The sequence below is a fragment of the Hemicordylus capensis genome, chromosome 6 (genome assembly GCF_027244095.1).
Source record: "Hemicordylus capensis ecotype Gifberg chromosome 6, rHemCap1.1.pri, whole genome shotgun sequence".
NCBI classification, from domain to species: domain Eukaryota; kingdom Metazoa; phylum Chordata; class Lepidosauria; order Squamata; family Cordylidae; genus Hemicordylus; species Hemicordylus capensis.
The window spans coordinates 101,616,744-101,644,505 of record NC_069662.1 but is presented as its reverse complement, the minus strand read 5'-3'; the positions used below and the strand labels follow the sequence as shown (position 1 = coordinate 101,644,505).

The window sequence follows — 27,762 nt, the reverse complement described above, 5'->3', positions numbered from 1 at the left end:
GATTTCACCAGTTCAGGAAGGAGCCCTTCTCTAAATCAACACTTCCAAAACCCAAGTCCTCTTCCTACAGCAAGCGAGTGTGACTGTCTTCATCCCGGGACATGATTATATCCATATCTAGATGCATGGGAGCATATCACTTTGGACAGTTGGGTTGTTACCGTTATAAGAGTGGGTTATTGCATAGAATTTCTCCAACGTCTCCCAGACTCCGATTGCAAGATCACCTTCCCAAGCACTGCCATCTAGGAAGAGAAAAACACGCTGCTGCAGGAAGGGGCTATAGAAGCCATACCCCACTTCCCACCCCCATCTAATTGATGACCTTTTTTTCTCGTTTCCTCACCATTCCCCAAAAGGACAAGGACCTGTGTTCAGTCGTGGACCTAAGGGGTCTTAACTCCTTCACGATATACAAACGGTTCCATACGCTTACTGTTTCTGATACTCTCCTGCTACTCATGAAAGGAATGTGGTCTACCTCCATAGACTTGGAGGATGCTTACTGCCCCATTACTGTCTGCCCCAACACAGGAAACTTCTGCATTTTCAAGTAGGCTCTCAAAAGTTCCAGTTCAGGGACATGCCTTTCGGCCTTTCCTCTGCCCTGAGAGTTTACATGAAACTTATGGCAGTAGTGATTGCTCACCTCCAAGAAAGAGGAATTCAGATCTTCGTAGACTTGGATGACTGGCTGTTGGTGGCCCACTCCAGTGTTGTTCTGTAAGCCTTCTTGACAGCTACCTTGAGCCTGCTCCATCGTTTAGGACTAAGGATCAACTACAAAAAGCCCCAGTTGCAGCTGACCTGCTACATGACCTTTCTGGGGACTATTTTTGACTTCCTCCAGAGCTCATAAAACATTTAAAATAACTTGCTACCTGTGCTGGTCTATGACCGTAATAAAGATTAAATTAAAAAAAATAATAACTTGCTTATTCTCTTCACAAGAACCCTTCACATCCAGTCAGACTAGTCCAGCATATGCTAGGCCTCATGACATCAGCTACTGCAGTCCTCCCTCTTGCCAGGCTCTGCATGTGGCCACTTCAATACTAGTTTCTAGATGCTTTTGATCCCCTGAGAGAGATTCAGCACAAGATTATCTGCATTCCCTACAATGTGTGCCACTCCCTTCTTTGGTGGACATCTGTGACAAACATACTACAGTCCTCACGCATCCATCATCACAGATGCTGGATGGGGGTGCCCTTTTCAAAGACCTTTGGATAAATGCCCTTAATTTTCTTTGGCATCAAGGAGCCTTGCTCCATCCAGATGTCACCTCCCTGGGTCTGACAGACTGGAGGATCCTTTCGGCTAGTCATCGGATTTGCTGAATGTCCTGTCAGCCTGCAGGAAACCTTCCACTGTCCTCATGACTTCACTGAAACATACTTGGCTCCTCTGCCTCTCATCCTTGCTTATCTGTTAGATTTGAAGAAGTCGGGCCTTTCTATGGCTTTCATAAGGGTTCATTTAGCTGCTATCGCAGCTTACCACATAGTGCCCAATGACCCCTCCTTGTTCTCTCTCCGAAAAGTCAAACAGTTTCTTAAAGGCTTTGCCTATTTGTAACCAGACTTCTCTGCTATTTCCTTGCCTTGCGATCTCTCTTTGGTCCTCACAAGTCTGATGAGGAAATAGTTTGCACCTATAGCCACCTGTGACCTACACTTGCTGACATTCAAAACTGTATTGCTGGTATCTATTACTTCAGCATGGCTGGTGGGAGAACTCTGAGCTCTCTGCTGTGATCCTCCATACAAGTCGACCTCGCTAGATGCAGATTCGCTATCTGCAGTTTTGCATATCCACAGTCAGTTTATTGACACCCAACATCGGAGGTCATTTCCAACCACCATTTTATGAGGAGAAGTCAAAAAAGCAAGCAAGCAAGAAAAGACCCCCCCCCGCGCACACACATTTTTTTTGCAGGACGTTGGCTAATTAACGCTCTTAGTGGGCATTACTGGGCACATGGACACCCAAGGAGCATGGTATAACTCCCACTTTTTGTAACTTTCACTGTTTTTTAACCCCCTTTTCCTCTCCCCATGCAGGAACCTAACCTCTCCATCCCCATAGACCTAATGCCTCATTGCTCGAGGTTTCGTTACTTGTGGTTGTAGCCGAGAAGTGGAGCCCTCATGAGAGTATGCCTGTACCTGCACTTCCACCCTGACAAAGGTGACCTTGTGTCTTGACCTCACCTTTTTCCCGAAGGTTGTTTTGTCTTTCTGTTGATCTCAGTTGATAACCTTGCCTGTTGTTTCCTATCCCCACTACCGCCGAGAAGCGGTGCTGGCATTCACTTGGACATTCATTGAGGTCTGGCCTTTTATATGGATAGGACCTCACCCTTCAGAGCTTCACCTCTCTTTATTACTTATGGACAACATAACAAAGGCTGTCAAACTGTATCTCAGTCCATCTCAAGTTGGATCTTCCACATGATAAAGCTTACTTACCAGATAGCTGCAGTTGATCCCCCATCATCATTTTGAATTTATTCCACTCGTGCACTTGCCACCTCTACAGCCTTGGACAGAGGCCTTTCTTTGGATTCTATCTTTGGATGCACAGTTCTGCAATCCATCTTCTCCTGACTCTTTGCTTCCTGGCTTTGTGTGTCTGCTACCCTGCCTCCAGTGATGAAGCTTGCAATGTGCCCAGTTGTGTGATGGGCAGAGACCACCCAGTAGAAGATCAGGTTACTTATCTGTAACTGGGGTTCTTCTAGTGGCCATCTGTGCATTCACACACCCACCCATTCTTCCTGCTGCAGGGGCTATCTCCTGCGGCAGACTCCACAACTGAAGTGGTAAGGGTAAGCCACGTGATCTCATAGGCATGAAGGGGAGGAGCTACCACTCAAGAGAGGGAAGAGGAAGCTTGCAAACTCCCAATTGGACCTTCACTCATGAAGCCAAGCTGTGTGCATGGGCAGATGACCACCAGAAGAACCCTAGAAGAACCAGAACAATTTGTTTAAAGCAAAGCTTGTTGCAGAAGCTGGTAAGCGTAATTCAAAATGACAGAAAATGGTGCGAACATGACTCTAATGATTCCTGTGTTGCACCAGCCAAGATTTCCAAAGCTTTCAAACCTAGTTCCTCAAGCCATATGTTGGAAGAATGTTCCTGCAGTTAGTAGTGACCTGGTTCAGACAATCCATGATTAGGATAATGAACTCGGAAGAAAGGAGGGACAAGCCTGCATGTTCCCTTCTCCATCTCTGTCGTTTAGGTACTGTCTGCAAACAAGGCTATTGAAACATGGTTTAATCCTTGCATGTAGGCAGTAGCCAAACCAGTTTCCCAGTTCAGATAAACTGTGGTTTAACAAACCAGAAACTTTCCACTTAACTATGTATGTAAGGAGAGGAAACACAAGGACTTGTTACCCTTCCTCGGTGGTCTGAATTGACTAAACTAATCCACTTTTATATTATATATTCACAAAACAGTATAAGAGAAAGGAAATTCTGCCACACTGTGCCCCTAATAGGAGTCACTATTATTGTAACATAGTAAATTATGTGGGGGTTTGTCTTTGCTAAGGAAATGAGTTGTAAGTTGATTATAAATGATTATCAGCAAATGGAAAAAGCTTTGAAGTTACATAATGACAGAGTTGAGGCAGAGGACAGCACAGCAAGGGCTAACATGTTTACTCTTTTAGGACAAACCAGAGATTTGCTTCATGAAAGGTGCTTATGAAGAAGTGATTCGATACTGTACGATGTACAATAGCAAAGGGCATAGCTTGCCTCTCGGCCAGCAACAAAGAGATCTTTATCAGCAAGAGAAAGCATCTATGGGCTCTGCAGGACTTAGAGGTAATACCATATCCCATTATTGTCTTCACCGCCAAGAGCAGCATTTTGAAAATTAATTGGTTGCTGGATTCAGCAGGAGAAAAGTTTCAGCTCTGAATAAGCCTCCCCTCCACCCATTGTCTTGGGGATCATGTTGCTCTCCAATTGTATAGACCCTGGTATTTAAAGTTTTATATTTAAAATGAGAGCATGCATTTTAACATCTTAAATGGCTATTTGAAATCCCCGAAGCCTTGCTTAATACTGTCACACTTGTGAAGTAACTTTGACTCATTTTCCAAACCGTCAGTATTGTCAAATGTGGAGGCGAAAAGTAACGACTGGAAAAAACAAGACCCTACAATCTTGTTTCTGTAGCTGGAAAAAAGTCCAGCAAAACTAACAATTCTATCGCACACAGTTGGCTATACCCCACATAATTGACATTCGATTTTGTGAGGCTCTGCCCTTGCTGTGCAGACATGTGCCTGAAAAGGTTACTATATTGCCAGCCCATTACAGAAAGGTCTCTGTGGGTGGTTTCACACAATCAGCAATAGTCCTATTTCCCAGGGAGTGTGAGCTCCCAGCAGGTGTGTCGTGCAAACCTGTCAAAGTCCAGTTCGCCCAAATTCAAATGTCAGTTACAGAAATCAGGTGGATGTTGTGCAGAAGGCTTGGGACTTTAGCAGGTTTGCATGACATGCCCCCTGGCAGTGTGTACATTCCTCAGGAACCAGACTTTGCACCAGTCATGTGAAGCTGTCCAGAGCTAATAAATGGGGCAGTATAAAAATAGAATAAATAAATATAGTTAAATGCTTCCTATTATTAATGGTCTCTCCAACCTCTTTAGCTTAGAGACTAAAACTGTGGCTCTCTTGTATTTAGCGAGAGGAGATCAACTGTCCTTGGCCAATCCTAATTAGGGGTGTGCACGGAACCGCGGAGCTGCGGTCTGGCACTGGCGTGGGGGGTTCCTTTAAGGGCGGGGGAGGGTTTACTTACCCCTCCCGCCGCTTTCTCCCCTCCAGCATGTGTATTCTCTTTAGTAATTGGGGCGGCAAAATACCTCCCTGCCGCCCCTTCCTCCGCTTGACTGCAAAGGGCTGCAAACAGCCTTTTGCGCATGCGCACGTTGCGTGCACTTCACGTCTCCACGACATACGTGTGTGTGTGGCCACTCACGCGTGCACGTCGCGGAGATGTGAAGCGCACGTGCGATATGCGCACACGCAAAAGGCTTTTTTCAGCCTTTTGCAATCAAGCGGGGGAAGGGGCAGCAGGGAGGTACGCCCCAATTACTAAAGAGAATATGCGCGCTGGGGGGGGGGAAGCGGCGGGAGGGGTAAGTAAACCCTCCCCCGCCCTTAAAGGAGCCCCCCCCCATCCCTCCAAACCCCGAACCGCCCATGTCCGGACTGGTCTGGAGGCCAGTAGAATGGCCTCTGGACCGGTCTGGGCACATCACTAATCCTAATACAGCATCTCTCCAGTGGTTGTTGCTGTTGTCTGTCTTGTGTTTCTTTTTTGAAAACTTTTTTTGTTGAAAAGTAGTATATAGATATTCTTAATAACCATAACATCTTGATATTTTAAATAGGATCTATCTCTAAAATTTTTTTTTCTTGTTTGAAAGTTCTGGCCTTAGCTTCGGGTCCTGAGCTTGGGCAGCTGTCCTTCCTGGGTCTGGTTGGAATTATTGATCCTCCAAGAACTGGTGTGAAAGAAGCGGTCTCTACACTTATCACTTCAGGAGTAGCGATAAAAATGATTACTGGAGATTCACAGGAGACGGCAATTGCCATTGGTATGAATGGGCTTTTCTTTGTTCTGTTGAATTGGCAATTGTCTTGCCAATGGATATATTTTAAAAATTCAAGTCCTCCTTGGATTTTGGAATTGAGTCTAGGATTCAAAGTACTGTAAGATCACTTCCTTAAGCATAAAGGAGGGCTGTTCTGTCAAATATCATCCTTCAGTGCATGGCAAGATACTCTTGAAACTGTGGTCAGTTTGATATGGAATTGGATATGGTATGGTGGAGGGATGGGGATGTATTCAAAATTCTTGTCAAAAATTCCACTGGGCCTACTGCAGATTCCTTTTATGTGACCATAAGCTGCTCTTTGGAACACAACCAAGATAGTTGAAGGTTGTTTCTGTTAAAAAATAAAATAAAATAAATACACAGACATTCTCTCAGCATTACTACAGGGCAGCCTCCTGAACCTTCCAAAAAGGCATTGGTGAAAGGGGCTCAGCAGTGATGGTGGGCTGTAATAGGAGTGGGGACTGCCTGGAAACCAAGTGAGTGTCTGGACTTTCCTCCCCCCACTGCAGCCTGCTTCATTTCCAAGGTTCCCTCAACAATGCCATTTGGAAGGTTCAGAGCACTGCACCACTGCTGAGAGTTGCTTGTGCTCTTTCTCTCTCTTTTTCTCAATGGCAAAGCTGTGTAAAGTAAAGTGTGTCGTCGAGTCGGTGTTGACCACAGAGCCCTGTGGTTGTCTTTGGTAGAATACAGGAGGGGTTTACCATTGCCATCTCCCGTGCAGTACATAAGGCATAATATCTCAAACTTGATGAAAACAACAGAATGAAAGCATTGTATGTGGTGTGAATTCTATTTTTTAAAAAAAACTTACATGCCCTTCTGGATTGCTGCTACTAGAAAAAGATAACCCATTTGGACTATTTTTACTTTTGCCACTATTACACAGGCATTTAGATTAATATTTGATCTACAGGAGACCCTCGTTATCTGCAGTTTTGCGGATCATGCTTTCCTGTATCTGCAGATGGGTCTTAGAGTTCCAGTTTCTTTATCCTCAGCATGAAATATAGGCAATTTTTGCCTATCCACAGTTCCTGAGTGGCCAGAAATGACTTCTGATGTCATTTCCAGCCGCCATTTTGAAGCCCAGAGCCATTTTGTGGCTGTTTGTTAAAAAATGAAAATTAAACGAAAAATAACAGGATTTGGGGGTCATTGCTTGAGAACAAGGTACTATGCTTTTCTACCCTTGTTTCTGCTCCTTCCCTGCTTCTTTGACATTTTTTAGAGTAAGGAACTTAAGCTCTGAATTCCCATAGGGCTGTTTTCTTTCTTAGTGGCTTCCTTATTCAAGCTAGTTGGCAATGAAACCCCCACAAACAAAGAGTGTCTCCTTTAATCAGTAAATGCCTAACCTTAGTTTCTAGGGGAAAAATGTCCTCTTCCCTCTATGCAGGAAAATGACATTCTTTGATGGGTGACTCCTCAAACACTTGGTGGGAAAAGCACTTAGTGGGTCTTTTAGATTCCCCTGAGAGGGGTTTGCTTCTTGCCTCCACTGAGACTACAGAGGTACCTTTGGCTATTTGGGTCTCTGGCTTAGATTTTGTTGTTGTTGTCCCTCTTCCCATCTTATTTACTTGTGGTTCAGAGGCTTTTATATTTTGCTTTGCTGCTTTTTATTTATTATTTGATTTATTATTTGATTGATTGATTTTCTACACTGCCCTTCCAAAAATGGCTCGGGGTGGTTTACATTAAACAATTTTTGCTGTGATTTTGTTTTGATGCCATACACAGAAGCAAAAGCTGTAGGTTGCATGAGGTGTCTGGCATCAAGCTGCCTGAGCACCAGTTGCGGACTTTTGGATAGGGTTGCCCTTGGCATCTGTTCTTCTCCAGCAAACTTCCAAAGCCTGCCAGCATTTGAAATGCTGCCAACAGCTGTGAATGTACAGCATCTGCCTCCCCTGGCTTTCATCTGCAACTCTCCCTAAGAGATGGTGAGCTTGCTGCACAGTCAACACCACCTGTTTCTGCTGCCACATGGAATTGCAGGGGGACTACTTGCTCTGGCCGTATAGGTTGATGCAATGGCAGGATCCCTGCCATGGTAAGAGACCCTACCCAGTAGTCTGGGCTCAGTGATGAAGAGGAGTTTGTGGTTCTGATGGGAAATGGGCAATGACAATTTATGCACCTCTGGTCTATTGTTCTGTGATATACTACCACTGATATCTAGGCACAGTAACTTTTGTTTCCTTTCCCCCCATTAGCTAATCGCTTGGGATTGTATTCCAAAACTTCTCAGTCATTCTCAGGTGAAGAAATAGATGCATTGGATATACAGCAGCTTTCACAAATAGCGCCAAAGGTTAGTTTTTAACATGAAAGGGGAGTTGGGGGATGGGGAAAGGGAAAGAAACACTTGAATGAGTGTTAAAGAAAGAAACCTTGTTAATTCCAAGAAACTCTTAGGGAGCACTAGTAATATTTGATGTACCTAATTATGTATCTTAATCTATTAATATACAGTCATCCCTCGCCAGCTGCAAGGGTTCCATTCTGGCAAAACCCTGTGGTTGGCAAGGCATTAAAATCTATGGGAAATGGAGTTAGCGGAACTTTGATCGCAATAACACTGAAAAACAAAGGGGAAAATGCTTTGAAAATCACCCCAAATCCCTTAATATCTCCAAGAGTCACCAAGAGGAATGAGCCCCAAACTCTCAAATGCACTTTAAATCGGTCATGGTTGCCAAGAGGAATAAACCAATTGAACCTGTGAAGCCCCCCAAATCACTAACCTCCCCAACACTAAAATACCTTTCCAACCATGGATACTCGGGTCATGGTTGGCAAGACCGGTCACAATATTTCAGTTGCATATACTTAAAACTGTGGTTGGCAAGGGATGACTGTATAACACTGTGTAATTTGTAATATCACAGGCTTCCTCCAGGTAGAATAAAAAATCTCAAACAGAATTGTTTGTGATGCTTTGCTCAGAGTCCCAGTACTGCAACACTCCATTTTTGTTCAGATATTGAGGAAATGACACTTGGCAAAAGTTTGCTGGTGAAACAGCACCCAGTACTTGCTTTAGGAATTGCAGCCCTCAGATCCCTCCATCTAGATGAGGTTGGGCATCCAGCCCAAGAACTTGCTTGCATTACCTCTTAAGTGCTCCATGAGGGAGAAAGGTGGCACTCTTGGATTGGTGGGCCCTTTGCTGGTCTTGCCGTTGTCTAGTCACGCCTGACAGCACCAGTGACTAGTGAAAACAAAGATGATGAAAGGGACAGAAGATTAGGCAAGCCAAATCTTGATGGTGTGGGGAGGGGATAAAAAGTAAAGTAAAAGTACTCTCTTCTGTTGAGCTATCTTCTTCCTGTCCTGGAGGTGTCTTGGGTGGAAGAGACTGGGCTAGGTGCATGGGTGAAATTCTGATTCAAGAATAAGGTAGGCCATGTGATCCATTTGGCTTTGAGGTGTAAAATGTACATGGGGCCCCAGAATGTACAAGAAGCTCTTACAAAACTGCATAAGAATTATTGTATATAATTAATGCTCAATATTTAAATACAGTCCTAAAGAGGAGGGACATGTAAAGGAATAAGATATCTGATCAGGCAGAAACAGCTCAGTTCTATAAAATTAACAACCACAAAAAACCTATACTAGTTCTAAAAATGAAAAATAAACTGAGATTTCAGTTTTCTAAACATTTCTGTGAATCTAACCATAGTAAAAGGTTAAATACTAAGATGGCTAAGTACTCCAGACCAGTGTTCCCTCTAACAGGGGTTCCCAGATGTTATTTAATACAGCCCCCAGAATCTCCAGCTGCAGTAGCGTTTGCTTGGGGATTATGGGAGTTGTAGTCAACAACATCTGGGAATCCCTGTTAGAGGGAACACTGCTCCAGAACTTCCAAGGCCCATTCTGGCTAAGTGTGTTCCTTGTAGTTAAAGAATGAGATCACATTATTATGTATTTTCTGTTTCTTAGGTAGCAGTGTTTTACAGAGCTAGTCCCAGACATAAGCTGAAGATTGTTAAGGTATGTCCATGTTCTGTAAGAAACTAGCATCTTTGCACCATTTGAGTTAAATATTGTGTAATAGTGGGATCTGATGTCCAAATGAAATCAATTTCAAGCCATTGATGTTGAGTAGCAAATAATTCAAGATACAGTGGGGCCAGCTAGAATTCAGAGTATTGATTTGCGGTCCACATGTGTAGAATCTTAAAACATACAATTTACGCAAGTATGAAGTGTATTTCTGCAGTTCATAAATGACTTAAACTGAAAATCAGAAGTCAGAAAATGGAAACCTTTGAGTTTTGAACTGCACAAGTAAGTGGAATGGAACCAATGAGTTTTGGATCCAACTCACTACGCTCAGTGCACATGAAAAAACTTATGAGTGTTCATTATAAACTCTCAGATAGTAATAATCTTGTGATGATCATTGATTGGAATAATTGTAATTTTTTTTTAGTCCCTACAAAATAACGGTGCAGTAGTTGCTATGACGGGAGATGGAGTGAATGATGCTGTGGCACTGAAAGCTGCAGACATTGGAGTAGCAATGGGCCAGACAGGCACTGATGTTTGTAAAGAAGCAGCTGATATGATCCTAGTGGATGATGACTTTCAGACAATAATGTAAGCTTACTTCATATCCCCATTCTGCATGCTACATAACAGTGTATTATCTGCATGGGTGCCATTTTGTTTCGAATATGTAACTGCCATGTCAGTGAATTTAATAACTCACCAGCCCTTTCTCTGGGAAGGAAAATGCAAGATAACAAAAGTATTTATTCTATCATTTATTCTGGCGGAGTGCACACATATATTGTGAGAATCCTATTTAAACTCTTTGGTTGTGTCGATATTTGTAATGATTGCTGCTTAATAAAAATGAGAACGTGTTGGAAAAATGGGTATAGATAACAGCTAGATTTTTTTTTAAAATCAGGTTTATATCGGAAAAGGTTTATATATGATCTAGAGTAGAGATGTGTCATACTTTCAATAAGCAATGCAACTTCACAGCTTGAAAACATGAGCAAAAAGCATCACAGAAGCAGTTCATTCATCAACTAACTTAGCAAATTTCAAATTAGCCTATTCCTGTAACTTTCACTTTCAACTCCTCCTGTCTGATCAACTTATTGTAATTGTCCAATAGACTATACAGTATATCCAAATATAGCTACTAGCTATATTATTATACTATATCATACTATAGCACGAGCTGTTCGTGCACCCTCCAGCAGGGCAGGGAGCGGTTCTCCTAGAAAGCAGGTAAGGAGCTCCTTACCTGCTCGCCCCTGCCCCACTGCTTTTCTGCCACTGGCGCCTGCTTTGCAAACGCCCGCGTGGTGCTGCTCCCTGCAGCCTCTGCTTGGCATTGGCATACACATGTCTGGTGTATATGCTGCCTTGTGGGTTTCTGCAAAACTGGAGCTGGTGGTGGAAAAGCAGCAGGGTGGGGGCAAACAGGTAAGGAGAGCCTTTCCTGCTTTTAAAGGGAACTGCTTTCTGCCCTGTCGAGCTGGTTTGAACGCTGGTGCCCGAGTCGGTTCAGCGCTTCCAAGTGGAAGCACCAAATTGGCTTGTGCACATCCCTAATAGCTACATGGTATTGGAAACCTTGACTTGTAGAACAAATAGCATAAAATAGTGCTTTGGGTTAAAGAAATAGGGCCACCTATGTGCATTAATTGTTCCCTTGCATTTTATTTATTTTCTTAATTTATTTACATTTATATCCCGCTCTTCCTACAAGGAGCCCAGAGCAGTGTACATGGTTATGTTAGTCCATTGGTGATAGAGCTGTTGAGAAGGCAGGATAGTATTGACTAAGTAGCTGAGGAGAACAGGTGCACTTTATGAAAGCAGCAGAGCAACTTAATATACTTTAGTTTGCCTTAGGAGTTGCATTTTCAGGATGCCTTCCAAGTATTAAGCATTTAACAGTATATCATTTTCTGTAACCATTTTAATCTTGGTTTTTATTTCAGGTCTGCAATTGAAGAGGGTAAAGGAATTTATAACAACATTAAAAATTTTGTTAGATTTCAACTTAGCACGTAAGTCTTGCACAGTGTCAAACTTTCTTTGATGAAATTTGCTTAGTTGATCAAATGTGCATGACCAATATTGGCATAAATTGAATTTGGTGATTCTTAAATGACACATAACTATATTACTATAACTGCACAGAGTTGCTAGTCATTATTTGTTGCTATTAGAATTTAATTCAGTATTATATTGGATATAATTCAGCATTATATCTGATTCTGCATTATATCAGATGGGATTCCACATTATATAAGATATGATTCAGCATTATATCTAGCATTGGCAGCTTAAAAACAATGTGTCCAAGATAAGACTCTGAAGGAAAGTGTCTGCATGGTGAAAACGTTTTTGGCAACTTTCCTCTTTACTGCATGGAAATGATCAAAGCTGCACAATTGACTTTTGTCATTAAAAGTTGAGGGATTAACTGGAACAGCTCTAATTAATAGTTTCAGATCTAGAAATAGTACCTGCACTTTATAGTCCAAAAGCTTGCAGTGGTTTTGCCTGTCTGACAAGGTACATATTTTTCTGATGGTTGCAACAGATGGGGTTTTCTACAGGTATACAAGAAATGTGTCTTTGGACAAATGACACATTGAATTAAATATGTTTGGCTGTCTGTGTATGTGTACAGAATTGAAACTGTAGCAGGTGGGGAGGGGGTTTTAACCTTGTTATTCCGCAGTCTTGACAAAAATGTCACTCAAAGTATTTGCCTTAGGAGGGAAGGTGCCATTAGGTCTAATGTAATGGGAGGTATCTGCCTTTTTTTATTAGCTGGTTTTGCTAATAATTTGAAGTTGTTTTTTTTTTAACCATATTCAACATTAATCTTAATTTTTTTTTGCTATTTTCCAAAATGGTGGGTTTTGGTGTGTTGTATGCACCAAATAAGAAGGCACAGTTTCCAGTGCACAGTGTACCTGAAGTAAACAGAAGAATTGGTTGGGCATAAGTTTCAACCATGTACATTATTTTGCAAACATGTTTGGATCTTTGGGATACTCAAAACCTAAACATCCACAAATTGCTTGAATATTTCCTTGTACGCTTGTTTAAAAGCCAATTTCTTGCAATATCAGGAAGACAGTGATCTTCTCAGGAAGACAAAACAGTCACTAGCTTTTACTCCCCACCACCACTCTGCAACATGTATTCTAAGAGCTAAGTTTACCATGAGGCTTGAATTGCTATTTTGGACTAGGTATCAAACTCTGACTCTTGTATGGCACTCAGCACCTCAAATACCAATTTTAAAGCAATCTGATTGTCACTTTGTATTTGCCTAAAGGCCTCTGTGCTACTCAGATGCATTGTGTCTCATTGCTTGAAATGCTTATCAACAAATCTATTAAAAACTTGACCATGCTGACAGATGTATAAAACAACTTTTTTCAACAGGAGTATAGCTGCATTGACATTAATCTCATTGGCCACATTAATGAACTTTCCTAATCCTCTCAATGCCATGCAGATCTTATGGATCAACATTATCATGGATGGACCTCCAGCTCAAAGGTATACCACTTTAAACCCTAAAGCAAGAAGGTATAATTGATGCTAACAAAATAATTATAGTTATAGTATGGGGCCATAGTTCAGAGGAATGATGGGGCCATAGTTCGGAGGAAGAGCATCTGCTTTGCATGCAGAAGGCCCCAGGTTCAATGCAGGCATTTTCAGATATGGCTGGGAAAGACTCCTGCTTGAAACCTTGGAGAGCCACCGCCAGTCAGTGTAAACAATACTGAGCTAGATGGACCAGTACTGAGCTAGATGCCTTTCAGCATCTTCCTATATCGTTGCTGCCTGATATAGTACCAGCGAGGATTCAAACCGGCAACCTTCTGCTTGTTAGTCAAGCATTTCCCCACTGCGCCACTTAAAGTGACTTGTTAGTACAGTAGGACCTCCATATTCGCAGACTTGCCGTCTGTAGTTTTGCATATCTGTGGTCGGGTGATTGACACCTGACCTCAGCATATGCAAATGAAATCTGACAAAAAAGGAGGGGTATACTTGTGGGTCAAATGGGCTGTAACCCAAAGTTTGACTTTTAAAAAGTCAAACCTGCCAACCCTCCACATATCTGCTGGTCGGCAGCAGCCAGAAATGACTGTGGAGGTCATTTCTGGCTGCCATTTTGGGAATTGGAGCCATTTTGTGGCTTTTTACTTTGAAAAAACAATTAAAATCATGGAAAAAACTAAAAACTGAACCATTTTTTACTTCGGGGGGCATGGATCACTGGAGGCCCACAGAGCATGGTAGGGCACTTTATTTTGCCCTTTAAAACCATTTCCCACATGATTTTCACTAATTTAGGGGGGCTCCAGGAACCTAACTCCCACAATCCCATTGCTCCAATAACACAGTATTCAGTTTCCATATCCGCAGTAATAGTGAATGGAACCCCATGGAGGTTCTCCTGTATAGCTTTTCAGAAATGGTAATAGGCTCTTGAAGATGTTCGCCTTTAATTTACTGCATAATTGTAGACTTTGTCATTTATGTGTATTATGAATCAATTTTAAAATCTTTCTCCCTCCCTCTGCCACACAATACGTTCCAAGTATGAAACTAAGTGATTAAAGCTGCAACCCTATCTATATACATGTGCCAGGAGCAAATCCAATTGAACTCAGTAGGGCTTTGATCTGGATCGAGATCCATAAGAATGAGTACTGCACCTGGACAGGACCCTTGTGGTAGAATGCTGTAGTTTGTCATGGCGACTGAGCCTCCACACCCACAGTGTGCTCTTTAAAAGCGGGCCGGCACCATGTTCCTCAGTTCTTTTGCAACCACCATTGCGTTCAGACCTCGGTCTGTCGCTTCTCGTTGGATAAAGTTCTTCAATACTGTCTCAGTGTTCATCTATTTAAAATAAATAATAATAATGACTGTTATTTTGGTTTTTAACTTGGGTTTGGCTTCCAGACTACATTGGTGTTATTTGATCTTAGGAACAGACTTGGACCATGCTTTTCGGTTATGGTTATGGCTGAGGAAAAATTGAGCTTTAAGAGGTGCAAGGGCTGTAATGCTAAGCTCCCCTCTAAGGACTTCCATGATTTTTGCCTCATCTGCTTTAGTGAGGAGCACGTTTCCTCTTGCAAAATATGTCTGTCTTTTTCTAAGCAGATGCTCAAGAATCTGGCTCTGAGACTTTGTGCCACCATATATGATGAGGTGTTAAGTCCCTTGACTTCCAGCAAGTCCCACCTGTACCAACGATGTCAAGATCACCATTGAAGTCAATTTCAACAGTGAAACCGTTGAAGCCATCAACATCGCCAACTTTCAGGAGCCTTCGGGTGTGGATTCGAATTCCAGTCATTCAAAGTCCAAGACCAAACGGGTGGTCTTGGAAGCTGCTCTGTTGACTCAGAGACCAAAGAATTCTAAAACCATAGACTTAACCAAAGACAGAACTCCGTCAGTGTCAGATCTACAGTAGCTGACGTCTGACTGTATATGGGCCTCAAAGTCGACAGTCACCCTTGGTACCAACCCCTCAACTTCAACATTGAAAAAGATGCTGGAACCATAAGAGCCTCTCAACACTGACTGCCCTTCGACACCGACACAGTCAATGTCAAGGGCTTGATCTCTGTCTCCAGCTCCGATACCAATTAATTCCTTCGATGCCTCCTGATCGACATTGGGAAGCACCAAAGACATCCACCCCATCTGTAATGCCAATGCTGCATACACCATTGTGGTCAGCATCGAGAACGCCCCCGCCCCCCGGTGTCAAATGCCGATTCTGATAGAGGTGCCTGTTTGGATCCCTCCATGGCATGCACATTACTAGCGATACTGGACTCATTCTCCAGCGCACCTTCTATGGCTGCATTCAAAAGGTTTCTCCCAACAAGCACTGATGAAACACAGCTGCACATGGCTACACCAGCAGTCTGTTACTATTCATTCAGTTGATTTATACCCTATCTGCTTGACACTCCTGTGGTTTCAACACTCACTATGGCTGCTATTTGGCCTCTCCTGGCTTTCCATATGACTTTCAGGAGGGAGACCTTGGAGGTTGGTTCCATCGAAGTCCTACTGTCCTCTTCTCCTTTAGCACAGGTTCGGTTGGTGAACACCCTAGCAAGTGGAGATGCTCCTGCTTTGCCAAGTAGGCCTGTTGCTCAAGCTTCTGTAGCAACTCAGACCTCTGCTTCAGCACCTGTGCTTCTGGTCCCACCGCCACTGACACCTCCATGCTTGGCTGTGGGGACTCAAATGCTCTTTATGCTTCTGCCACCTGTAAAGTCTACTATTGAGACTCAGACACATATTCCGCACTCCCCAGCTGGGTCACTATTGGATCATCATGGCTCACTCAACTTCGATTCGGACCCAGAAGATCCGGACAATTTGATGGATCTGCCAACTGATGTGCCTCTTTCTACTGATGTCTCCCCTAATGAAGAAATGAAAGCCTACCATAAACACATTAGGGAAATGGCAGAGGCTCTGGGTTTAGACCTAAAATCCGACATAGCCACCATAGACGATCCTGTCTACAACTTTGTGGTGAAGTCTTAGTCATCTCAACCTATGGCTCTGCCTGTTCTCCCAGTTATCTCCAGGGCAGCAAAAAGTGTGCTTGGGAAGTCATCCATGCATTGATTCCAATCTCCAAATGCTTAGAGAGCTTGTGTTGCATCCAAGAGAAAGACAATATCTACTTGCTAAAGCATCCTGCTCCTAACTCCCTGGTCATTGACTGAGCTGCCTTGACGAAATCCGGACAGGGTCGCACCACTCCTGCAGATAAAGAGGGGAGAAAGTTAAATCCTTTAGGGAGAAAGATCTACTTCCCATCATGTCTGTTGGTTAAGATCGTGAATTATTCGGCCTGCACAGCTAAGTATAATCATGACCTGTGGGAAGCTCTTTAAGGCAACTGCGACTTAGATACCCTATCACCAGAATAATTTAAAATGAAATACCAACAAACATTGGATAAATTGGCTGCACTTACTCAGCAACAATTGAGCCCAGCAAAACATCTAGCCGAATCAGAGTCTTGTTCCATGGCAGCAGCAGTCTTGCTACAGAGGCACACATGTCTTCGCTCTACTACTCTTCAGAGAGCTATGAAAGGGGGGAAAATGAGGGCTTATCTTTTGATAGTAAGGGGCACCCCTCTTCAGTGAGACAACTGACTCCACCATGGAGCAATTTAAAAAGTCAAAGTTTACTGCAAAGACTCTTACCACCACAACTTTGACTTCTTCCTACACGTCAAAATCTCGCTCTTAGTCCAGACAGAGGCCTGTGTTCAGACAATAGGAACACCGTGATTTCAAAAATATATATCACCCTTATAAATGTTCCTATCAAGGCAAAGGGTTACTACTTCCGTTATTTCCAAATCCCAAAGAGGGATAATGGGATCTGCCCCGTCATGGGTCTGCGCCACCTGAACAAGTTTGTCCATGTACGGAAATTTCACATGATAGCATTGCAAAAGATCCTACTGCTTCTTTATCAAGAGAAAGAATTGGCCTGCAACGCTGGATCTGAAAGATGCATATTTTCATAATGGCATAAGGGATCATCACAGAAAGTATCTGAGATTTACTGCAGGAGAACAAGCATGCCAATACAAAGTCTTACTCTCGGGGCAAGGCTTGTCCGAAGGGCATTTACCAAATGCATGGCTGTGGTGGTGGCCCATCTGAGGATGCAGGGTATAGCAATCTATCTGTTTTTGGACGATTGGCTCCTGACTTTCAAAGACCAAGGAGAGTTACGTTCTCAGACATTGTATGTTTTAAATCTTCTCCAAGACTTGGGGATCCAAGTCCCATCTAGAACCCTTACATGTCATCAGCTGCATTGGAGTAATCTTGAACACAGAAACTAGGAAACGTGTACTTACCCAAAGAACAATATGAGTGTATCGAGGATCTGATCCACATGTTCCAACATAATCTGTCTCAGCTGGCTCAACTCATTCAGTGACTCTTGGGCCTCATGGCATCCTGCAATACAGTTGTGCGTTACCCACAGCTGAAGATGCGCAAACTTCAACTTTGGTTTCTGTCAGTTTTCTGCCCCAATGTGGACAGTCAACACAAGCATCTGGAAATTCCAGATCAAATACTTTGCTCCCTTACCTGGTGGTCAAGCTGCCAAAATCTTTTAGAGGGGGTTCCTTTTCAGGCTCTAACCTCGTCAATCTGGTTGATTACAGACGCATCTCTGCTGAGTAAGGGAGCCCACTGTGAGAACCATAAAATTCAAGGCAAGTGGAACTCACAACAAACTCAGTTTCATATCAGCGTTTTGGAACTGCTGCCTGTCCTCCAAGCGATGAAAGCCTTTCTACCGCTTCTGCAAGGCAAGGTTGTATAAGTGCAGTTAGACAGTACCACTGCCCTAGCTTACATCATCCGGCAGAGGGGAACAGTCTCATGAACTCTGTATGCTCTCAGCTTACAACTGTGGCACTGGTGCATCAGACATCAGGTTTACCCAATAGCCACCCACGTATCAGGCCTGGACAACATCCTAGCAGATGATCTGAGTCACACGTTTGCGCAACAGCAGCACTATGAGTGGGAGATCAAGACAGAATATATTGCTCCATTCTTCAACAACTGGATATGTCCCACCATAGACCTTTTTGCAGCTTTGGAAAACACGAAGTGCGCTCATTTTTGCTCAAGGTCAGGCCACGACCCTCAATCACTGGGAGACCCCTTCCAGATAGACTGGACTTGGGAGATCCTGCACATGTTCCCACCACATCCATTGACCAATCGTGTGGTGGCGCGTCTTCTGACTTCTCCAACTTCATGCATCTTAGTGACTCCATGGTGACAAAGACAACTATGGTTTCCACAGGTATTCAAACTATTGAGAAACCAGTACCAAAGACTGCCTCAAGAGCTAGATCTCCTGACACAAGACAGTGGTTACATCCTACATCCAGACGTACTCACACTCTGATGACATGGAGAATCAGCTTCTGAATAAGATCTTGCTCAATCAAAGGAAGCCTTCCACCAGGCGTAACTACTTTGGCAAATGGCTACGTTTTAAGGCCTGTACCAGAGTGCATGTACCTAAAAGTACATCCAGGCTGTGATGGCAAGACTATTTTTCTCTCTCACCTGGATAGTAGAGCTTTCCTGAAGGTTCTCATGAATGTATACCCACCTATTTGTACTCCTGTGGAGCCATGAAGCATATCCTTGGTTCTCTCAGCATTGACCCAGTGCCCATTTGAGCCAGTGGGTACTACTTCCATCAAGCTAGTAACTTTAAAAACAACCTTCCTACTTGCTATATCCCAGATGTTATTGGACTTCAGCTCCCATAATCCCCAACCAGAGGCCACTGGGACTGGGGATTAGGGGAGTTGAAGTCCAATAACACCTGGGGACCAACATTGAGAACCCCTGATCTATACCATACTAGGAACTTTAGGTCCACCTTGATTTAGGCAATCAAGGTCTACTCTACCTGCTTCAACAGCTGCACACTTATCGGGGTAACCTTCACAGACATCTGTAAAGCAGCAACTTGGTCCACTGACTTCGCTTTCATCAAACGTCATGCCATAGACATGCACTTGGCTGCCGAGGCGAGCTTCAGCAGAAGTGTTTTAAAGTGGGTGTTGCAATAGCTACTACTGCATCCTCCTCCATTGGGAGCTAGCTAAACACCCATGGATCTCGATGGCTCTCGACCCAGATAAGCAGGTTGTTCACCTATAACTTATGATCTGGTAGAGATCTGTCTGCATCTATAAGACCCTCCCTACTACTCCTCTGCAGTAGTGTTCCGCTATGTGTGTTTTGAGTGTGCATGCAATTCTTTCAATGATGAACTCACCTGATACGGATGATCGTCCTCCACGGCAGTCATCCAAGAACTATGATACCAGTCTGCTCAGGAGCAGTACCTATTCGTATGGATGTTGATAGACTTCTACCAGATAATAAGTTATAGGTGAGCAACCTCTTTTTCTGAATAGACATGTATAAGATTGTATTGTAGGTAACTGCATTTAAAATCCAGCAATTCCATTCTCGCTTTGGATTGGCTTGCCATCCCCCCCGCCCCACACCATGGGGGTTTAAATCCAATTCTCAGTCTAAGCCAGATATATGACAATGTTTTATGTATTTTAAATCTTAAATATGTTGCCATTATGGCACCCAGAAATTAATGAACACCTGTATGTTTTGTTGTGACAATTGGTTGTTGAAGTAGCCTGCAAGGGAACTAGATATGGATGTCGAGGGGAAAAATAGGCAATGTTTGGCTTCTGCTGGCAGATAAGATGTATTGCTTTCTGTATTGGTTGACTTCCAATAAATCTAAGCTTTCAGAAATTATTTTGCTTTCTTATTTTAGCCTTGGAGTTGAGCCTGTGGATAAAGATGTTATTCGGAAGCCACCGAGAAATGTCAAGGACAGCATTTTGACCAGAAATCTGATAGTTAAAATACTCATTTCATCTATAATTATTGTATGTGGAACATTGTTTGTCTTCTGGAGAGAGGTATGATACAGAGGCATCTGTTCTTCTTGTGGTTTTAATTTTCTGCTAGTAATATTGCTTTTATGCCAGTAGCTGTCAATATGAAAATGTATAGGCTGTAACCAAGACCCAAAGAATCATGCTCAGGAGCGGAGGGAGGCTGGGGGCAGCCTGTGTTCAGCCCCAGCCCCCTGGCCCCACCTCCCACACCTGACATCAGGCATGGTCTCCCTCCCAAACAGTACATGGCCCTGTTTGGGAGGGAGAATTGGCCCCACTGCGTTGGCAGCGAGGCCAGGAGCAGCTCTCCCTACCTTTAAAAGGCAGGGATGTGTCTGGGGCCGTGCGGCGTGGCCCCTAGGGTCAGCAGCCTGGGTTCTTTGAACCCATTTGCCCAATGGTGGCTCCGCCCCAATCATGCTACTAGTTTAGTGTACCTGAGGGGGGTTGACGGGGGAGTCTTTAAGAGCAGCCCCCTGTGAACCCCTGCTGACTTGGCAAAGAGGCACCTGTTGATGTGGCGATTCTTTTATTTAGCAGGGGGAAAGTAACTGGCCCTATCCACCCCCAGCACAATATCTCCAGTGAATGTTGCTGGTGTCTTTCTTATTTTTCTTTTTAGATTGTGAGCCCTTTGGGGACAGGGAGCCATCTTATTTATTTGTTATTTCTCTGTGTAAACCGCCCTGAGCCATTTTGGAAGGGCGGTATAGAAAATCAATCAATAATAAATAAATAAATAAATAAATAAATATGGCAGTCTGCTTTTGAAGCAGAGGTTTGCACTCAGTTTTATAAATGTCATGAGGTCTGCTTAAAGAAAAAAGTAAAATCCCAATGAGTGCACATAAAGGGCCGGTTCAGATGTCATGCACAACCATGGATTACAAGAAGGTTACAGCTTGGTCCTGTGTGACATACCCAAGCTTCAAAAGAGACTGCTTCTCTCTTCCCTGTCCACATGAACACCTAGGTCATGATAAATTTAGATTGGTTGTGACTCTGGTCAACTGATCTTGGTTTTTTCCTAATCTCCTTGAAGCAAACCACAATCGGTAACCAAGGCTTGACATGAGTTGCAGATTTGTTTATTTCAAGTAAATTTGGGGGATATCACATGGAACCAGACTTTAAGCATGATTCTGTGTGACCTCTGTACCAGCTCAAGGCTTTGTACCTTCCTAAAATAACTCTTAGGATGACAGCCCAAGGGTGGTAGCTAAAACATATTTGCTAGGAAGCAAACCCTATTGAACACAGCTGCACTTGACTTCTGAGTAAATGTGCATAGGATTATGCTGTTAGATTTTGCAGTTATACGTTTGAGCAGGTTAGTCATTTCTCACAGATTTTTTTCAAAGATAAGAGGATGACAGAGCCAGTAATAATCAACAGGTGCTTGTTATTTATGAGAATCTCTTCATTACATACTTTCTTCCAGTATGGATATCTGCTTTATTGTGCAGGCAGATATGTACCTATACTAAAGAAATATTCTCTAGGCACTGAAATTTAATTTAAAAGATTATCAGGCTCCTCTTGGTGATAGGATTTCTTTCTATAATTGGTATGTGGAAAATATGGTCCTGAGGCACACAGTGTGGCCTAGAATGTGTTTAGCCTTCCTTGGTTAGACTTCTAGATATCTTCTGTAACTTTTTATGTCTGATGCAGGAAAAAACCATATTCATTTCTGTGTTGTGATATTTGTAAGCACATCCAATGATTTTTTTTACCATTGGGATTTCCTCAGCTTAATGAAATATTCCAAGGGAACGTTCCTCATCATCTAACATGCTAGAAGGTGTTCCATATGATTTTCTATAGTACTTCTTGCATGGTCTATTAAATATCTTCTCCTAACTCCAACTAGGGATGTGTACGAACCTGTTTGGAGGCCCTTTTACAGGACTCCAAACAGGTTCGAACACTGGCAGGTTTGACGTGTTCGGTGGGGGTGGGATGCAGGAGAGGATGCACTTGCCCCTCCCTCCCGCTTTCCCCCCGCTGGTGCTGGCTGGAAAACCGGCCCGGTCGGGTGGCTGGGTACCTCCTACTCTTTGGACCGGAAGAAGCCGGAAGTAGCATGCATGAGATGTGTGCCCCAGGGGTAAGTGCACCTGCCCTTAAAGTTAACCCACCTCCGCCGTCGAACCGGCCCCCATCGGTTCCATGCACATCCCTCCCTCCTACACTGCAGGCATTTTAACCTCAACTCTTCAGATGAGCCTAGGCTGAGGCCCAAACTACATGCTGTGTTAAATGTGTAGTTTTTCCAAACATGAATAGCAGCAGAGGATGGCTTGAACAGGATTGGGATCATGGTGTGTGGGGAGGGATTATCTAATCCTTTCCTTTTGTGCTGTAGTCCTTGCAAAAACACCCACCCAAAGCTGCTGTTAGTCGCTTGAGGGAAACTTCTGTTGGTGCCAATGGAAATTTCCCTTGTGGAGCCAATAAAGCTGTGGGGGTGGTGTAGTGTTCTGTAAAGACTGAAACAAAACCTAGAAGGGGTTACATCATTTCTCCCTGCATGCCACAGTTTCAGTCCTGATTGTTTCCCCCCATGTCTCTGGATGGAGGGCCAAAACTGTTGGGAGTGTATAGTTTGGCCCTGAGATATAGTGACTTGCCTCCAGCCACCCTATGAGTTTCACAATAGATTTGAATTTGTCTCCAGCATCTGAACTCTACACTCTATCCACTGCATCACACTAACTTTGTTGTCCTTCTATATCTCATTTGATTCTTAATTCTAGAACTCACTAATATTTCTGTTTGACACACTGGGATGGAAGACTAAAATTTACTTGGTCTTCCACTGACTCTGTGGCTACACCAGAACCGTTTTCTCTAATGTGCCTATTGGGCCAAGGCTGGTGGGAGACTTCTACCACATAAGTCCCACTGGGAAGCAATGGAATGGGACTAATGTAATTTTAAAACATATACAGGAGGGCTTTGATATCCACGGATTCGTTATCCACAGATTCCCGCATCCGTGGTCAGGTAAAAGACACCTGACCTCGGCATATGTGTGTGTGTGTGTGGGAAGACATAGGCCTTGCGGGTCAGGGGTGGTTGGAAATGACCGTGGAGGTCATTTCTGGATGCCATTTTGTGTTTCGGAGCCTCAAAACGACTCCATTAAGGAAAGAAGTGGCAATTTTTTGCCTACTTGGGGGCATTCCAGGACACAGCACGATTCAGGGGGAGCAGAAAAGAATGGGAGGGAGCTTCCCCTTTGCATTCCAACCCCCCCCCCATTTTTTTGGCTAATTTTGTTTAGCGATTTTTGATCATTTCCCCAACAACTGGGGACCTAATCCCCCCGATCCCATAGCCCCAAATGACTTGATATCCGTAATTAGTCTGGAACGGAACCCTTGTGAATAAAGAGGTTCTCCTCTACCTGCTTTTCTATTCAGAATTGGGGCACAACTAAAACCAGCAGAATGACCATAGCAGAAGCAACAACCATCTACCCCACCCACAAAGCCTCCATACTTTTTTTCACAGAAAGAAAGTTGTTCAGTGTTTCCTATAGGTGACATGGTGATCATTGTCAGTGGTATGACTGAAGTATCTCTTAAGTGGAACAGATTGCCCACTGGTTATATAGAAAAGTGAAAACAATTTGGGGACACGTATCTACTCTACAGTCCTAAAACTGTTAAATGCTATTGCTTCTCTCAAAGTATCCTGGGAATTGTAGTTTTGTGGGGTTAAGAATCTAGGAAGTCGGAGTATTCTTGGTGAGTTGCAATTTAAATAATTCCTTCAGAGAAGCTGTGACAGCAAAGTCCTAAGATACCATGGTCATAATCCTAGAGTCCATGCAGGCACCCTGTTTTTTTGTATGTGCATGTGCATATGCTTGTATGCTGCTGAAGTATCTCTGCAGCCCGTGTACTCTCAGAAGATGCAATATATGAAGTGGAACTGAATACATTCTCTTGTACTCTTAAATTCTTAAAGAATTTAAGAATTTAAGAATTCTTTAATTCTTAAAGCAGATATGTTGTGACGAAGTTAGGAAATGATTCCAGAGTTCTGGGTACTTGTCTTGTATAGACCTAAAAAATTAATTTAATTTAATTTAAATTTAAATTAATTAATTTAAACAAGATGTCAGCAATACCATTTTTAGAAGCATGGATGACCAGCCAATTGGGGTTTTTCCAGCCCCTGGTAGGGGACTGATGCTTTGCAGTATTGTTTCTTCAGATTTTGGATGAAAGCTTAATTTAAAATGCTTTATTGTATACTTGTAGAGAATTACATGTATTAAAACTTTCTCTTGACAGCTGCGAGACAATGTCATAACTCCTCGAGATACAACAATGACCTTCACTTGCTTTGTATTTTTTGACATGTTCAATGCTTTGAGTTCCAGATCTCAGGTATGTGAACTGTTAGAAATGATACAATGAACACTTTAAAAAAGCTTAGACAATTGAAAATTATCAATTTTTTTTAAGTATTGCATGTAATTCAAATCAGTAACTAAAAACTAAGATGGATTATTCCTAGCATTGATTTGAACTCTAAAATATGAACTCACTTCAGAAGTATTACAAATAACATATTGTAAAAACAGAAAATGAAATTTCTACATTCAGTGTTTTTAATTTGCAGACAAAGTCTGTTTTTGAGATTGGACTTTGCAGCAATAAAATGTTCTGTTACGCGGTCCTTGGATCTATAATGGGACAGCTACTGGTAATATACTTTCCGCCACTTCAGAAGGTTTTTCAGACAGAGAGTCTAAGTTTACTAGGTAAGGAAAACTCTTTAGCTCCTTCCTATCCACATCTCAAGTTAGAGTCTGTGATCTTTTATAATGAACATATACTAGAAGTTTATATTATTTTGGTGTTAAGTAGTGTTAAGGCATTCACAAAAAGATGAAATTTTGCATACTATTTAAAGTATGTAAGCATTACTTTTTCTTTTATCTGTATCTTATAATGCCTTTCTTGCCAATTGCAGAATTTCCTGTAGCTCCCCCCCCCACCCCTTCTTAATGCATCCTGGCTGCATTTTTATTCCCAACCCTTGTTTCCAGTAATTGTTTCCTCCTCTCCTGCACAAGTGCTCTAACTACCCTCAAGATGAAGTTCAGTTCATCTTGACTACCTAAATGGATTTAGAAATAGTTCAGCAGTGCTACCAAGTATCTGACCGTTCTTCTGCTTGGGCCTACTCTGACAGTTCGGAAGCTCTGCTCTCTCCTACCTTCTGTAGGATGGATAGGTTGGGTCATTGGAAACTGACACCCAAGGCACATAATATCAAAAAATTGTACTAGAAATGAATTCTGTTACTGACAAATCCATGTTGAGTTGTATAAACCATGCTAGAGAGAGAGTGTAATGAGTTTTGTGGGGGAAAGCCTGAAAACAAGACGTCAAGGTCTCTGGTTTAAGATTTGAAAGACCAAAACACAATGGTATATTGCTTATATTTGTCAGTTTTCTTAAATAAAATAAAAATCATTTTCCCCTTCTAGATCTGCTGTTTCTTCTGGGCCTCACCTCCTCAGTATGCATAGTAGCAGAGACTATAAAGAAGGTGGAAAGAATCAGGGAGAAGACCCCAAAACATGTCAGCTCTTCATCCTTATCATCTTTTCTTGATGTATGATGCACATTGCATTTTTTCTGTTGCAAAACTAGAAACTGCTGTTTATATAGAAGGAAGTAACAAAAGAAGATAAAGGGCTTTTGACAAGTCCTTCTGTTTTCACTGATGAAAGATGAACATTGATAATTTTAAAGACTGTTACTTCCTCAGCTGGAAGTTTAGAATTCAACAAACAAAATTATGCAACTTTGGTAACATTTTTTTTTTCTTCTAAGACAAAATTTTACTTTCAGATTGAATGGAACTTTGTAAGTGTGTGAGAGGTTAATTTAAAATAGAAATGTCAAAAGCCTAAAACCCACCTTTTACTCTTAAGAGGTATATGTGTATTGAAACATGTATTAGGTATAAATATTTTAGTTTTTATTTTTTTAAAAACTATTTTATGGTGGTGGTGGGACTTTAAATATTTGAGGCATTCCATCTGGTCCAGAATGAATTGCAAGAGTGCCATATTTCAGTTCCTGTATTTATTTACACTATCCTGCAATATGTACCTTGTGCTACTTTTTTTGTATACTAAGTTCTTTGCACAGGATGTGACCACTGTCGGATCACTGTCTTTTCTTTCTTTTTGTGATTGAAAAGCCTATATTGCAATTTTGAAGTAAATGTCTGCTTTTCTTAACATATGTGTGAATGTGTAACTTGATATTTTAAATGAAGCTGGGTCACAAATTGGAAAATTGATTTCTGAATGTTTTTTTCATGTCTTCAGTGGCTTAAGATTTTTTTTTTTTTTTTACTTCCAGAAGAGTAGCCATGTTAGTCTGAAGTAGCAAAGTGTCTTGTGGCACCTTAAAGAGAAGCATAAGTTTTCTGACTAACCAATTTTAGCATATGTTTTCATGTACTGCAGCTTGCTTCAGTGGACCATAGTTCATGAAAACGTAAGATAAAAAATGTTGGTTACTGTTTAAGGTGCTAAAAGACTGATGCTTTTATTTAAAGAAGCCTACAGTTAATCTCCTACATTTCTAAGCCAGTCCTGCACTTTATTGAAGAGGCTGTAAGGGTCTCCAGTTCAGTCCCTGGTGTCCCCATGTAGGGCTGGGAAGATCCTTCTTTGAAACACTGAATAATCACTACTAGACAGTGAGGACAATACTGAGTGACATAGACCAGTGGTCTAAGTACAAGGCAGCTCTTATGTGTTCAGAGCTGGGCTTTGTGTTTTTCTGGATTCCAAACAAATCACAATCTGCCATCGGGCCTCAAGTCCATGCTTTGGCAAAGCTTTTGCATCAGACTTCTCAATATAGTACTTGGTTCTCTCATCCCTTTTTAAAGCACTTAAGATGAGCACTTGCTAAGAATGCTGCTAGTAATGGCTCAAAAATACATACATTTTTCATTTCTTTAGTTTCTCTCCTAAAGACTTCCAGTATACTTTGCATGTAATTTTATTTTGTAAAACATTGAGTGCCATTTGGGAGGGGAGTTAAGGTGGAGTTCACCAATCTAATATTTGTGGTGCCACAGATATTCAGTTGTGACATGAAGACTGGATCTTTATGTATTTGAGTTTCTTCTTGCTTGTGAACTCTATTCAGGATGCACAGGACTAGTGTGGTGTTCCTTGTGTGCAGCAAGGCGTTTCTACCCCATCTTCTACTGTAGCCCCTTGAACCCCGTGAAAGACTGTTCTTGAAGTTCAGAGAACTTTCCAGAGCAGAGTGAAAAGAGTGTAACATGAGAAGAAAAAAAGTTAGTTCCTCCATATCTGCATGCTCAGGAATTCTTTCTGCTCAAGCAGAAAGGTTGCTCAAGGTTGTTTGGATAACAACCACTTTCAAGTATTAAGAACCTACTTCTTTTTTGGTGATATTCAGCAAGCCGGCCTATCTTGGCACCTTCCTTTTCAAAGTTCCTGCAGTTGCGTGATGAAACATGGTTTTTAGCCGATTTCTG

General features: G+C 42.4%; 1 protein-coding gene across 2 annotated transcripts in view; it reads left to right on the top strand.

The window, feature by feature from the left end:
• ATP2C1 (ATPase secretory pathway Ca2+ transporting 1) overlaps window positions 1-26,479 on the top strand; it is a 59,863-nt gene extending 33,384 nt beyond the window's left edge. The window contains exons 18-28 of one of the 2 annotated variants that reach the window (XM_053258964.1): window positions 3,685-3,841; window positions 5,460-5,630; window positions 7,874-7,971; window positions 9,609-9,659; window positions 10,102-10,268; window positions 11,633-11,701; window positions 13,098-13,214; window positions 20,079-20,226; window positions 24,513-24,608; window positions 24,844-24,985; window positions 25,718-26,479. In XM_053258964.1, coding sequence (XP_053114939.1) covers window positions 3,685-3,841; window positions 5,460-5,630; window positions 7,874-7,971; window positions 9,609-9,659; window positions 10,102-10,268; window positions 11,633-11,701; window positions 13,098-13,214; window positions 20,079-20,226; window positions 24,513-24,608; window positions 24,844-24,985; window positions 25,718-25,851 — 1,350 coding nt within the window. In that variant the 3' untranslated portion in view covers window positions 25,852-26,479. Of the gene's footprint in view, window positions 1-3,684; window positions 3,842-5,459; window positions 5,631-7,873; window positions 7,972-9,608; window positions 9,660-10,101; window positions 10,269-11,632; window positions 11,702-13,097; window positions 13,215-20,078; window positions 20,227-24,512; window positions 24,609-24,843; window positions 24,986-25,717 lie in introns of those variants that run through there. The other variant, XR_008309419.1, reaches the window with a different exon arrangement.
• The last annotated feature ends 1,283 nt before the right edge of the window (window positions 26,480-27,762 follow it).